At 51.7% G+C, this 14,709-nt stretch overlaps 1 protein-coding gene across 4 annotated transcripts in view; it reads left to right on the top strand.

Annotated features, from left to right (window-relative positions):
* Positions 1–10,553: 10,553 nt before the first annotated feature.
* BCAS4 (breast carcinoma amplified sequence 4) overlaps positions 10,554–14,709 on the top strand; it is a 54,650-nt gene continuing 50,494 nt past the window's right edge. For all 4 annotated transcript variants that reach the window (XM_054723951.1, XM_054723952.1, XM_008141180.3 and 1 more), the window contains exon 1: positions 10,554–10,785. In XM_054723951.1, the coding sequence (XP_054579926.1) occupies positions 10,606–10,785 (180 nt within the window). In that variant the 5' untranslated portion in view covers positions 10,554–10,605. The remainder of the gene's footprint in view (positions 10,786–14,709) is intronic.

The following is a 14,709-nucleotide window of genomic DNA, read 5'->3' as shown; positions in this document are numbered from 1 at the left end:
GGGCCCAAGGGACTGGCCAAGGCAGTGTCTTCACTCCAGTGACTCCGGGATGTTGTCCCCAGACCACAGCACCTGGGTGCCTGTTAGAAATGCAGGTGCTCAGGCCCCACCTCGGCTCCACTGGACAGAATCTCTGCTGAAGGCGTCCGGCAGGTGCATTTTAACAGGATTTCCCCAGGTGCTTCCCATGCCCATGAACGTTAGTGAAGTTCTCAAATTCAGCTCGCTTTTCCGTGTCTCTCACTCTCTCTTTAAAAAATTTTACTTATGTAATGGTGTTGTTGTTTTCTAATTAATTTGAGAGAGAAGGAGAAACATTGATTTGTTGTTCCATTTATTTAGAGAGTCATTGGTTGACTCTTGTCTGTGCCCTGACTGGAGATCGAACCTTGGTGTATCAGGACAACTGAGCTACCCAGCCGGGGCTCCCTCCTTCACTCTTACAGAACTGCTTTAATGAGCATGCTTATACTTTCTTCTAGAATTCGTAAAGATGTCAGAAAAGCCTTCACATAATTACCTGGCATATATTGTTCTGTCAGGTCACTTGGCCAAAGTCATCGCCAGTCTCCAGCCCCTTGTGCAGAGGGCCACACTGCCTGAGTCAGTGGAATCTGACTTATCGGAATTGCACTTGGGATGAAATACTGTGCCCCCAGCCCCACCCCCCGCCTGCCAAATCATTGTAGGTGTGCAGAAAACAAGCCCCTGAACACTCCAGGCCTCATTTTTGTGCTGGCTTATCTGTCCCCAACCCTCTGCCCCCCAAAAAAGGAGGAGAAAGGCTAGAATTGGACTAACAGTACAACCCACAGATGGTATCAGTGTAGCATTCCTGTTCCATTCGGTCTCCTAGCAATGCATCAGGGGACAAGGAAGTCGCATTCAAGGCATTGTTGGTGACAGACCTGGCGCAGGTTACGCTCAGATGAAACCGCCGCTGTGCCGATAGGACGTTAGCGCTGTTCCCAGGCTTTCTGCCCTGCCCGCCCGCGTGCTGGCCTCACATCTACAGGAAGTCCGAAGTTGCCTATCAGGTTCTCTCTAACGTTCCCAGAGGCCCTCAGCTGCTGTCTCAGGCATGTGCCCCAGGTGACTCAGGCAAAACGCTGTATGCTCAGTGACTCAGAAACTAAATCATTAACTTGGTAAATTCCTGAGGAGCATGGGTGAAGGAAGCTTGAAGGAGAGGGCGTTAGAATGTGAGCCTCCAATAAGGTCAGTGGCCACAAACGCATGAAACAGCTATCCCGAGCCGTGTGGCTTCTCAGGTGGACCAGAGACTGACCCTCGAATCCCCTGAATCAGAAAGAATCTCCCATCTCTCACTCTCACGGCAATGATCCACATATGGTAACTTACAACGAATATAGATTTCATTTCTTTGAATCTCTATCTGGTAAAGCAGAAAAATATGGGAAGGATTCTTGGCTTAAACACACACATATACACAACTTTTAACTAGTTGATTTTAAATTGGGAATATGCATCTACACACACACACACACACACACAAATCTGGTCTGCCTGCATGTGAAATTAAACTGGTGCACACATACACAAAATGCCAGACAATACCTGAAAAATGATTGCAGGCAAATCTCAGCCCCAAAATGGCCATGGTAATAATTTTTCAGTCGCCCCATGGGAGGCAACAGTAACCCCTTTGCAACAAAACCTTTGCAATTCAGTTGTGACCCATGAGGGCTTCTCTAGTGAGCTGCCCTTCCCCCCCCCCCCCCCCCCGGGCGCCTTGGCTGGCGTTCACAGGGCCGGTGCCCAGTGGGCCTGGCATGCGCCTCCAACAGCCAAGCACACGGGGCCAGGGGAGCGCGAGGGGATAAACGGTAAAGGGAGGGGAGCCAGGAGAGGAGGCAGGGTGGCTGGGAAGGTGGCCAAATGGCTCAAGGCTGAATGGGCGACATCAGCTCCTGACAGCTCCTCACATATCCTCGCCGTCCGTTCCCACTCGCTGCATGGATACCAGGGGAGCACAACGGCCCTTTGCCCCAGCGTCCCCGAGAATTCGCCAACGTTCGTTCTTAAAACGAGTCACGTAGAGCAAGACGCTCACGGTTTTGGGGGATGACACATTGGATGCAGAAGGTGAGATTGCCGTGCCACCCGTTAATCGGGGTGTGAAGTTGAAGTTCCTTGCCAAGTTGATCCCTTATTTTCATCATGGTTAGTTTTCCCGCTTCAGAAGGGTTTGTGTTTGAATGTTTGTGGCTGTCCTGGGGGAAGGAGCGATGACAAGGCTGATACTGCTTATGATGGGGGTATGTGCTTTCTTTCCTCTTTTAGCTGCGGGGAGACAAATAATGGTTAAGGGTGGATGAAATATTTAACAGTGGCCATACATAATTTATTCCGGAGCCGATGCCCATTTCCAGCCCACTGGTTTGCTCGCAATTAGAGCTTCTCAGAACGTCGAACCCCTCTGTCTCCTTGGCAAACTGACATTGTGCTTGTTTTTACTCTTTCCTCCCTAAGGCTCGATGGCTCTACCTTTTCCTGCCCAAGTCCTCCTTCCTGGATGCTGCTTTCATCAACAGGCAACAAAAGTAAAAAGTGGAAGCAACGTTTTCATATGCAGATTCATTTCTGGGCCCAGGGTTTACTCTGAGCTTCAGAGACATACTTGGAAAGGAGAAAAATATCTGTGTGTAGAAATGTTGTTGAGGACAAGTAGACTGCTTATGTGTCCGGTGAAGTAGTATATGATTTCAGAAGACATTTTAGGGGGAAAAAGTATATACAAGAAAAAAGCCACCTCCAGCCCTAACTGGTTTGGCTCAGTGGATAGAGCGTCAGCCTGCGGACTGATGGGTCCCAGGTTCGATTCCAGTCAAGGGCATGCACCTTGGTTGCGGGCACATCCCCAGTGGGAGGTGTGCAGGAGGCAGCTGATCAATGTTTCTCACTCATCGATGTTTCTAACTCTCAATCCCTCTCCCTTCCTCTCTGTAAGAAATCAATAAAATATATTTTTTTAAAAAGCCACCTCCAAAAACCACTGTTCAGAGATAAACACTCATGTTTTTTTGGTCCCTGTGCATATCAAGATATATTGCCTAATGCGTATTTGGACAAAAGCAGGATCACCGCCTCCATGTAAATTATTCTGAAGTCTGCGTTCTTCAGAGGAGAACATATTGTGAATGTCTTTGCTCTGTGTTTCTCACGGCTTCATCGCATCACTGTACAGATGAGCCAGCGTTTTCTGTCACCCATCCCCTATCGTAGGCTGCTTCCATTTTTTTTCATGACTATAAACAGTGCTGTGGTGAACAGCTTTTAAACACATCCTTCTGTACTTTGCAACCAACCTGAGCGTCCATCAGCGGAGGAATGCATAAGCCAACTGTGGCACACACATAAAATGGAATATTATTGGGTTGCCAAAAGGAATGAAACACTGGTATATGCCACAACATGGTTGAACCTTGAAGACAGAGTGAAAGAACTCAGACACAAATGTTAGTTGGGGAAGAGAAAAATCTATAAGAACAGAAAGTATTAGTGGCTGGGAGTGGAGGGAGATGGGAGTGATGGCTAAGGAGCGGGGGGTCGCTTTTTTGGGCGATGAAAATGTTCTGAAGTTGATTGTGGTGCTGGTTGTACAAATCTGTGAACATACTTTGATGGTTGCACCATTCTCTAAATATAGTTTACCACTGAATTGTGCACGTTACATAGGTGACTTATATGGTGTATGAGTCATAGCTTAATGGTCTGTACAGGTTGACCTTTTACCCAAAGCAGAAAATCATCTATTCTATGCCATCTGCATGTGCCAGTTCTGTCTGGGAGGTGGCAGTCCGACTCTGCTTGAATTGTCCCATCCGTGGGGACTCACTGCTTGGAGAGCTGTCTGGTCAGGAGTCTGGGTACGGTTACCTGGTCCTTGGCTCAGGGTCTCTTTTTCCCCCATCAACTCAGCAGAAATTCATTGGTGGGGTAACACCTGACATGAGGTTTATCTTACATAATCCAGGGTTTCTCCAAGCAAAACAGCTCCAGCTCCTTCACATTGTCATCAGATGACGTGACTTTATTGTCCACTTGTCTCACAGACATTTATCGAATGCCTACTTGGTGACAAATACCTTGCCTGGCAGTTTAATCGATTGTATTATTTATCTGGCCATCTAATCTACCTTCCCTTGAAAACATTCAACTTTGACAATATTCCACTTATAACGTAATACGTATTTTTTTGAGCACTCACTTTCTGCCAGACAATGTTTAAGGCGCTTTACATAGATTATCTCATTGAATCTTATCAGCAACCATAATGAAGTTGTATTATGCCACTTTACTGATGAGGAAATTCAGGCCAGAGAAGTTAAGTAATTTCATCAAGGTCACACAGCCGAGGTGCATCCTAGGTGAGGAGCCAGATCTCAAGCTCAGACAGTTTGCCTCTGGAGTCCCTGTAGTTGCCACAGTCCCTGTAGTTAGTCCCTGTGCCTTGCTCCCTCCCAGTGCTACCCTCTGTACCCAGCAGGGGGCACCAGGGCCCAGAGCACATTTCACTTTTACTTCTTTGTACAGAATTTTGTATTTTTTAGTTAAAGCATCTTCACTCTCATTTACTTTTTAGCAGGTGTGTTATTTCATTGCCTTAAGTTGGACTCAAGCCGATTTAAAAATTCTCTGTCATGTGAATTGCTGAAGACAGGATTTCTCACATGCTCACAAAGAAAATCCTCGCCCCCCCCCCCCCCCCTTTTGCCAGGTTTCATTGTGTTTGTTTTTGGCCACTGTTAAAACCAAAGGCCCTCTCAGCTTTTTGTTTGCTGCTGCTATGACTGCAGGTTTCACTGAGGGCAGTATCTCCTTTATGGAGTGCCTACTGTATACATAACACCGAACCATGTAGTCCAAGGACAGGAAAGGGCCTTCGAGGCCTAGTGAAACAGAGGTACAGTTTCCTGAAGCAAGAAAGCAAATCTATTCCCATGTCCCGAATAGTCTGAAGCATACTGTTTTCACTAGGGCACTTACCTACTTTCTAACATCTCCTGACATAACTCGACCCATCTCAATTCGATATAACAGAACGAGCCTGTGCATTCTTTTTCTCTCCCATCAATTCAGCAGAGATTCACTGGCAGGGCAAAACCTGAGCTGAATGGCATGAGGTTTGTGTAAGGCCTGTATTCAGTTCATGTAGGGTGAATGGACACACAATTTGCTAAGAAACACTAAGTTTGCTGGCAGGATGCTGCCCGCCCTAGAGGTGTTAACATTGTAAAACCCAGAGTTCTCACTCAGACACAAGTCTGTCCCCAGTGGTTTTGCATGAGGGGTGGTGGGCAGTAGTGCTCAGGGCACTGCGAGCACTTGTGAGCATGTACAGGAAGCACTAGGCTCAGACCTCGGAACCGAAGTCCTGTCCCTCAGACCTCCTTGTTTGGAGCAGTATTTTCCATCCCGCATCTGTTTATTTTTGTTTGTTTTATTGTTGTTGCTTTTTGTTTTTGTTAATCCGCACCCAAAGTGATTTCTATTGATTTTTAGAAAGAGTGGAAGGGAGGAGGAGAGACAGAGAGAAAGAAATATCGACGTGAGAGAGACACATTGGTTGTCTCCTGCACGTGCCCTGATCGGGGTTGGGGATTGAGCCTGCAACAGAGAAATGTGCCCTTGGCCGGAACAGAACCTGGGACCTTTCAGTTCATCGGCCGATGCTCTATCCATTGAGCCAAACTGGCTAGGGCTGTTTATTTTTTTAACATGTTTATTTTATTTATTTATTATTTATTTATTTATTTTTAGAGAGAGAGGAAGCGAGAGGGGTAGAGAGATAGAAACATCACTGATTGGCTGCCTGCTGGGAATCAAGCCCGAAACCCCGGCCATGTGCCCTGACTGGGCATCAGACCATCATCTCTTGGTTCATGGGTCGATGCTCAACCACTGAGCTACACTGACCGGGCCATCCAGCATCTGTTTAGAGGGGCCCACATTTCAGTATCTGGGGGAGGGGGGGGGGGGGCAAGCACTCCTCTCTTCTCTTCCTTCTCAAGACCAAAGCTAAACGTTGACATGGATGGAACCGTTTGAACCTTGACCCTTGGCCTCCTGCTTCCAAAGCTGCAGGCCCTCTCTGTAGCTGTTGTGGAAGGGGGAGGAGTCGAGAAAAACTGATCAGATTACTCGGGAGAAGGACAAGCTTTCCTTTACAGGGAAAGAACAGCAAGGGGCGCTGTTGCTGCTTCCTGTACTTAGCGATTGTTTCAGAATCGTGATAGAAACGTGCGTTAAAACCTGGCTTTCCGCGAGGCTTCTATGAAGGTGGGCTGTGTTCTGAGTTTCGCTGGTGGGGAACAGAGAGGCGACGCAGGGGAGTGGCTTCACATTTTAGATTCGTGTGCTGAGGATTTGGTGCAAAGGCAGCCTCCTGGACTCGGATATCCATCTCCCAACACATGCACCAGACGTTTCCTTTGTCCTCCAGGGACTTGCTGTCTGGTCATGAAATGACAACTTAGCAGAAGTGGGGCGGCAGGGGAGGGGGGGGGGTGGGCGGTATCGGAAGGCATGCTTAAAGGGTATATCTGTTTGGGGGTCAGAAAAAGGCTGTTGGAAAGAGACCTGGAAGGCCAGTGGAGGGCAGGAAGGGCGGTCAGCTCCGGGCACAGGGGCATCCAGACGGGAAAAGATGGATGTAGATGTGGAGCCGGGCAGACCTGGGCATGTTCAGGGGATCACAGAGTCAGAGCCTCAGATATCTTCAGGGACCAACAGGCCAGTGGCAGACTGGGCCGGGGGGGGGGGGGGTAAGACTGGGGCAAACTGGGCAGCTCCCGACCTGGCCACGTGTTACCAGGCCAGAGCAGGCCCGCTGCTTCCTGATCCCTCCTTCCTTTTCGAGAGAAGCCACACGTCTGAATGTCCATGTGAACCATGGACTGAGTGCTTATGAACAACAGGCGTTATTGTTGACAGTTCTGGAGGCTGGGAAGTCCAAGACCCTGGCACTGGCAGGCTTCCTGGTCGCAGACAGACAACTTGTCACTGTCCTCACACAGCAGAAGGGGGGGGGGGGAGCGATCTTGGGGCCTCTTCTATAAGGGCCTTAATCTCATTTAGAAGGCTCCACCCTCATGGCCTGATCGCCTCCCAAGGACCCACCTCCTAATCCCATCACTCTGGGGCGGGGTGCAGTTCCACATATTAATCTGGGGGCGTGCACACTGTCAGTCCACAGCAGCAGGCTGCGTGGCCGGGCCAGGACTTGGGAGAGACCAGCCGAAGCCCAGGGCACTTAAGGCAAGGAGCCCCTCAGTCCTGGGTGCCCGCCCTGAGAGGGAGGCCCCGCACAGTTTGTGCTCTAACTGTGCTCCTATTTGCAAGTTAGGGTTCAAAGAGCAAAGCAGTGAGAGACATGTTGGCAAGATAGGCTACGTCTTTGAACTTCACTGGGTGGGCACGGGGAGCCACTGAAGATGGATGAAGATGACCGTCCTGTGCTGTGGGAGGCAGTGAAGATGTGGGCTGGGAAGGGCTTTCCTAATAGGCCAGGCTGGAGCTGGGGAGGCGGCCGCAGGAACCCAAAGGGGTTTGGTTATCTTGTAGGGAGGTTCTAGAATCAGTCTGTCCAAGTTCAAATCCCAACTTTTCCATGTACTAGGTATGATCCTGGGCAAGCAATTAACCTCTCTGTGTCTCAGTTTCTTTATCTGTAGAATGGGCATCATAGTAGGGCCTGCCTACCTCACAAAGTGGTGGAATTTCAATGAGGCCATCTACGTGAAACGTTGAGAACAGTGCCTGGCACATAGTAGGCCCTCAGAACACGTTAGCAATGCAAACTGATGTAGAGGCCAAGGGACCACAGATCCCCAGCTCCCAGGAGTTAAGCAAGCCTGGGAACAGTGCAGGTTAGAAGCACCTGTGGGATTTTTTAAACCTCCCCAAACCAAAGCCCCACCCCAAACCAATTAAATCAGTCCCTAGGGTGGGGTCTGGGTATTGTTTTCTGGAAGTTTCCCAGGAGTTCAATGCAGCTGAGCTAGGGAATCATTGCTAATCTAGAACCTGGTGTGCCTGAGGCCTGAGGCAGAGAACTGACCTTGAAAAGACAGACAGGCAACCATTTTGCAGCAGGAGGTGAAGCCAGATGGAGGGGGGGTGGAAGGCTGAGTGAGCTCGGGGCCCAGCTGGGGGCTTCTAGGGTTCCTGGGGGCCTTGAGGGCCTGGCTGTCACCGGCACCCCAACCCCAGGCTGGGATGAAGGCCGCCATCCCGTACCCTGGGAGGACGCCCGAGGAGGAGGCCTGAGCAGCAGCTCTGAGCTGGGCTTGGGCGCCAGGGGGAGCTCGTGGGGACAGCCAGGGCTCCATCCCCGCAGCTGGTTCAAACTGGTTTGGGCAGGGTGCGGCCCAGGCCGGCTGCATTCCGGGCCTCAGGCTTGCAGCCTGCCTCACGGTCTTCCCAGGATCTGGGGGCCCTGGGGAGGACGCTGGGGCATGGGCCCCGCACACTGAGAGACGGGAGATTTTTATAAATTCAGTTCTCTTTGTTTAAAATCATTGTTTTGGCTTCCCATGGGGGTCCCCCGCCAATGCTGCAGTGAGAGGGGGCTCCCCGAGTAAGGATTACTCGCAGACTTCAGTGTGCATGGGACTCAACTGCAGAGCATTTAAAATGCAGGTGCCCAGCTCCCCCGAAGATGCTGAGGCAGAAAGTTGGGACAGGGCTCCGGGCATCTGTATTCTTAGCGAATTGTATGCAAGGCACACACATTTGAGGGGGGGCGGGGGGGGGGAGACTAGAAACAAAATGACTGTTGGCTAGCCAACTGGGCCCAGGAATCACTGGGGTGCTTGGGAAGAGGGCAGATCACTTCCCCAGACACCCCCTCTCCAGGGACAGGGTCTCTGGGCAACACCCCAGGCTTTTTGTTTTGTTTTGTTTTTAATTAGTCATTTTGGGCATTCAAAAAGTTTAAACATTATAACCAATAACAGCAGGAAAAATAAAATGTTATAACTGAACCCCCTTCTCATATCCCTCCCCAATTTACCCCCACCCCAAAGTACCCACTTTCCTAACTGTGGCACAGCTTTATACTCTCACTCCACATGTCCGGATCCATAAACAATATATAGTGTGCTTTCACGTGGTTTTAAAACTTTATGTTAATGGCAGAGTGCCCTACCGAGCCTTCTGTAACTCTCTCTCTCTCTCTCTCACGTTATGCTTTTGAGATTCATCCATCAGGGGAAGTTTGCTGAGCTCAGTCCTATTTGGCTGATCTGAGGTCACTTGTGGGGTTTTCCATGGGAGAGCCCCAGCCAGCCCGCGGGGTGAGGGTCTGCCCTCCATCCCTGGGTGTGTGTGTAATGTGGGGAAGGGCTCTGAGCAGGACGGCCAGGACAGTAATGAATGGCTAAGCGCAGGTTCAGTGAGTTCCCAGCAAATCCTTCTCCTAAGCACCTGAGGCCCAAATCTTTGCCAAGAATTTCCCAGAAAATGACTCTGGCCTCTGAAGGCCTGAATGTTTGGGTGGGGAAGTGGAGAAATTAGCAGTGGGCAGCTGTGCAAGTGGGAATTGTGCGGTGACAAATCACCCAGAAGGCAGACCAAGCATGTGCTGCCGCCCCCTCCCTACCTAGGGTCATCAGATAAAATATAAATTCAGATTTAATGGGAGGGGGCGAGGGGTGTCCTGTATATTTATTTGCAACCCTAAGCCCAGCCAAAATTTTTAAAAACGAATTTAATATTTTAAAAGGAAAGTCATCATAGGAAAAATTAGAACTCCAGACTTCCCCGTATCTCTTTACCTCGCTTAGTACTTTCTTCATTAGCATTGCTGTGGGGGCTGCGCCCCACCCTCTCCAGCCTCTCTAAAGGGTCTAGACAAGCCTCCTATGAATGTGTGGTTTTTTTTGGGGGGGGGGGGACCTCAAATTTAGTGCGCTTAAGAATGATCTGGGGAGCTTATTTTAAGCTGCTTCACGGAGGAAGAGGACCGCCACACCCGCATTCCCTGACTTCCAGGACTCCCCGCCTGGCGCCAAGCAGATGCTGGGGGAGGACGGGCCGTGGGGGCTGGGCTGGGGGCGGGGGCTTCGGTCTTTAAGTGAAAGGCTCTTTTAGGATAGCCGTTTCCCATCCTGACTGCCCGCGGGATCACCCTTGGAGGTTTAAACACAACCGGTGCCCAAGCCCCACCCGCCGCGGATTCAGGCTGAATCTGCCTAAGGTGAGGCCTGGCTTCCCGGCTTCTGAAAGCTCCCAGGACGTCCCAAAGCGCTGCGGGGACTGGGAACCATGCGCCCCCGGATTCCAATGAAAAGGGGCCCTTTACACCTCGGATGTATGTTGGAATCACCTGGCGAACTTCAAAATTACTGATGTCCAGGTTTCAACCGAGACGGTGTGTGGCCCGAACTCTGGAAGTGTCCCGAGCCCCAGAAGATTGCAATGTGCCGGGGAGTCTGAGAATCTCTTGTTTACCGGCCGTGCGCGGCCGGGCGCAGTGAGCAACGCGCGCCACTGGGTGGCGCTGCCCACTCGGCCCGGCGCTTCGGGAGGCGTGGGCCGCTGCGCGCACCTGACCTGCCTCCGCCAGGCTGGCCGCGGGGCATGCAGCTGGCGGGGGGCGGGGCTCCGAGGCCGGGTCGCGGTGACGGGTTCCCGGGCCGCCTACGCCAGCGGGACCCCGCCGTCCGCCTGATGCTGCTTGCGGACGCCGACCGGCCGGAGCCCATGCGCAGCGGGGCTCGCGAGCTTGCGCTCTTCCTGACCCCCGAGCCGGGGGCCGAGGTAGGGGACGGGGGATGGAGGTGCGGGAGGCAGGTCTTGATGTGGGGGGACTGGGGCCCGCGCGCCCTGGGGGAGAAGTGTACGGGGGCGGGGCCCCCAGCGCGCTGGTACCCGGACCCGAACTCTCGGCTTCCCCGCAGCATCCTCTCCCACGCGGCGCAGGGGCTCCGGGCCAGGAGGAGGGGCGCGAGGGTTCCCTTTTTTTGCGAAGCGGTGACTTCCCGGCGCTACCCAGAGATGCGCGGCAGGTCGCGCCCGCTTTCTCTTCCAGCCGACCCCGCCCCGTCCCCCTCTCCCCCCGCTACGCCGACCCCCCACCCCTGGGACCCACTGGGCTCCCTTCCCCTGTGGCCTCCCAGCTCGGGCCGGGACATCGGACCCAGGCCGCTGGGAGCTGCTGCCCTTTCCCCGGGGCGGACGACCCCTGCCAGGCCCCGGGCAGCTCGGCTCGGCGCTGTTCGCCAGGTGCGGGGAGGAGGCGGGCAGGCTGCCTCTGCGGGGACGCTCCGGCCTCGGTCCTGTCTGTTGCTAGGAGGGAACATACTTCGTCTCCGCCTGTACTTTCTATTTTAAACGCACAGAATAAACAGTAGGTCTAAAACTAGACCCTTCTTCATCGGAAGCCAATCTGTTGACGGTGCCGTGAAAAAGTTACTTACCCAAGTTCACCAGGAGTTATTTAGGTAGGCCTAGACAGTCTACTCATTCTCTTTTTAACTCTCAAAAGCAGTACAGAAGTATATAAAATAAAGGGTGAGCACCCGCCCGCTTTTCTCTCCCACCCGGACCCTAGATCCCTGAGACCACCCACCACCAGTGAGAGTTTGGTGTGCACCGTTGCACACATTAAAAATGCATTTACAAATGTGGGTCTGCATATCCATAGTGATATATATTTCTTTTTCTAAATCTCCACTGGATACTGTTCTGCAACTTGCTTTTCTTGACTTGAAACAGCTGGACGATGGGGCGTGACCGCTAGTGATGTAAGGTACGGCGCTGCTTTTCAGGGTGATGAAAATGTTCTGCAATTAGTGGTGATGGTTGCACAACTCTTAAGCATTTCCCGAAAACCACTGAGTGGTACACTTTTAAAAGGCTGGATTTTATGGAATGCGAATGATATCTCAAAAATTTTTTTTGTTAATCCTCACCCAACGATATACTTTTTCCATTGACTTTTAGACAGAGTGGAAGGGAGGGGGAGAAATAGAGAGAGAGAGACATTGATGTGCGAGAGACACAGCCGTTGGTTGCCCCCGGCCCACTCCCTGACCGGCATTGTCAACCAAGGTACTTGGCGGATCCCTCAGTCCGCGGGCCAGTGCTCTAACCAGAGAAAACTGGCTAGGGCTGTTACCTCAATTTTTAAAAACAGCATGTCCAATAGAAATCTAATCTGAGCCACAAATGTGCGCCATCCATGTAATTTTAAATGTTCTGGACCCACATGATAAAGGAAAAGGAAACAGGTGTGATTAGTTTCAGTTATTTAAAATGATGGTGTAGCCAGTATATCATTTCAACATGTCATCAATGTAAAAAAAGTTGAATGAGATTTTTGCATTTTGAAATCAGGTTTTTTTGTTTATTTGTTTGTTTTTAAGTATATTTTATTGATTTTTTTACAGAGAGGGAGGGAGAGGGATAGAGAGTCAGAAACATCGATGAGAGAGAAACATCGATCAGCCGCCTCCTGCACACCCCCCAACTGGGGATGTGCCCTCAACCAAGGTACATGCCCTTGACCGGAATCGAACCTGGGACCCTTCAGTCCGAAGGCCGACGCTCTATCCACTGAGCCAAACCAGTTTCGGCTGAAATCAGGTTTTTAATATTGAACTTACAATATATCTCAGTTGTGACCGGCCCACATTTTAAGTGTCCCATAGTCATCTGAGGCGGGTAGGGGCGAGTGTAGGTCTGCATCAGTCTTTGCCTTCCTAGTATCCCACGTCCCAGTGACAGTTAGCCCTATTTCCTGGGCACATACTGTGTGCAGCTGTGTGCCAGACTCTGTTCGTGGATTGTGGCATTGCCTCCTGGCAGCGACCCAGTGGCTCGGAGGCGGTTATGCCGATGTTATAGCTGAGAAGACTGAGGCCCTTGCCGAATAAGGGGCGTCCGTCCTATGGAGGTGCTGTAACTTATGACCCGTGCCCCCAGGGGTGGGCATGAAGGTTGTGTGCAGATTTTTACTGGTTTGAGCAACCTGAGTGTCTTTCTTGTGCTTGCTCTGCCTTGCTCTCAGCAGTGAGATGTCCCTGTGCCCGGTGGCTAAACCTCAGCTTCATTTAGTCTCTATTAGGGGCCGCTTTCAAGAGGAGCTGCGTGTACTAACTTCATTTTCTCACTCAGGGCTGTCTTTAACTGAGACACGGGTTGGCGCGCACTCGTTCGTAAGGGCCTTAATGAAGAGCCCAACTCCCTGTATCTCTGTGCGGCAATGAACCCACTTAGAGCGCTTGCTGACATTTATTTACCAAAAGAGGCAGAAACGATCTGAGTTGAGTCCTCTGCAGCTTCTACTTAACAGCTAATTCATTAGCAGGTCCCCGAGCCGCGGCTGTTTGCAGGTGGGCAAGTGAGTGGGAGAAGGGAGGTCTGGTTTGGGAACAGGCCTGGGCAGCAGGCCCCTCCCCCTCTGGCCTTCTCCTGAGTCCACTTTTGGCTTTTAAAGGGAGCAGTGGGAGTGTCAGACCAGCCCAGTCTAGTCCTAGGAGTGTCCTGTGGTTCCTGGTGAAGTGTACCTGCTTCATTGAACACCTTCAACCCCTACCCTACTATATGCCAGACACGGAGGGAACCACAGCGGTGAAACACACAAGGGCCCTGCCCTCTTAGGACAGGAAGCACGGAACACACAAAACCTGTAAATTGTGATGAGTGCTACGGAGAATGTGACGTGGGTGATGTGATAGCGGGCATCTATCTGTGTGCCTGGGAGGCAAGGGGCGGGGAAGGCCTCTCTGAGAAAGCCAAGACCTAGTGGTAACCAGAGGAATGTGCTGGGGGAAGAACAGAGACCCAGGATCTAGGTGGGTCACTAGCAGAGGGACCCTGGCCTGGTCTGGGTGAGATCAGGGAGGGCTTCCATGAGGCAGTGTCATTGTAGGCTGAGCCCTGAAGCATGAATAGGAGTTGGCTGAGAGGGAGAAGGAAACTATTGCAGGCAGAGGGACCAGAAAGTGCAAAGGCCCTGGGTGGGGCGCAGCAGGTGTTCGGGGCGGAAGAGCGGCAGCAGAAGGGGGCAGTGGGAGATGGGGCTCCTGGCTCACCGGCTGCAGGGGCAGCTGATGGGCCACGTGCTGAGACTGGCTGGCAGGTGAGTGTTTTACTATTTCCAGTGCCCTTGGGGGTTTCTGTCCAACCAGCTTTTGTGTCTTTTACTGTCTCTCTTTTTCTGGTTTGAACTTCCTCTTTTGGGGGAAGTTTCAGGGGGGTTTTCAGAAGCTGCATCAAGGTGGCAGGGAGAGGGGGAGATGTTTGCCTCTTGGGTGCCCTGTGACTTACAACAGTGGGGAGCTCAGGGCCCTCCCACATGGCTGAGCACTGATGCCCACGGTGAATTTCTGGTCTTTCAGAATTCCACTGGGCTCCTACGGCCCACAGATGGGGTTGATGGCCTAGAATGGGAGGAAATGAAGCCAGCCCTTTCTCACACGCAGGATCTTGGCCGAATGAGCAGAGGATGATGGCGGGGAAACCACCTGGGTCCTTTAAACACACGTGGATTAGATCAGGGATTGATGTGGTTGGTTCAAACCAGAGAGGGCTTTTTAAATGGAGAATTGTTACCATAAAAAAATCCGAGTTTCGCCCTGACCGGTTTGGCTCAGCGGGTAGAGTGTCGGCCTGCGGACTGAAAGGTCCCAGGTTCGATTCTGGTCAAGGGCATGTACCTGGGTTGCGGGCACATCCCCA

This window comes from Eptesicus fuscus, chromosome 12, assembly GCF_027574615.1.
Source record: "Eptesicus fuscus isolate TK198812 chromosome 12, DD_ASM_mEF_20220401, whole genome shotgun sequence".
NCBI classification, from domain to species: Eukaryota; Metazoa; Chordata; class Mammalia; order Chiroptera; family Vespertilionidae; genus Eptesicus; species Eptesicus fuscus.
The sequence above is the reverse complement of the archived record's forward strand: the minus strand, read 5'-3'. Positions and strand labels throughout refer to the sequence as shown.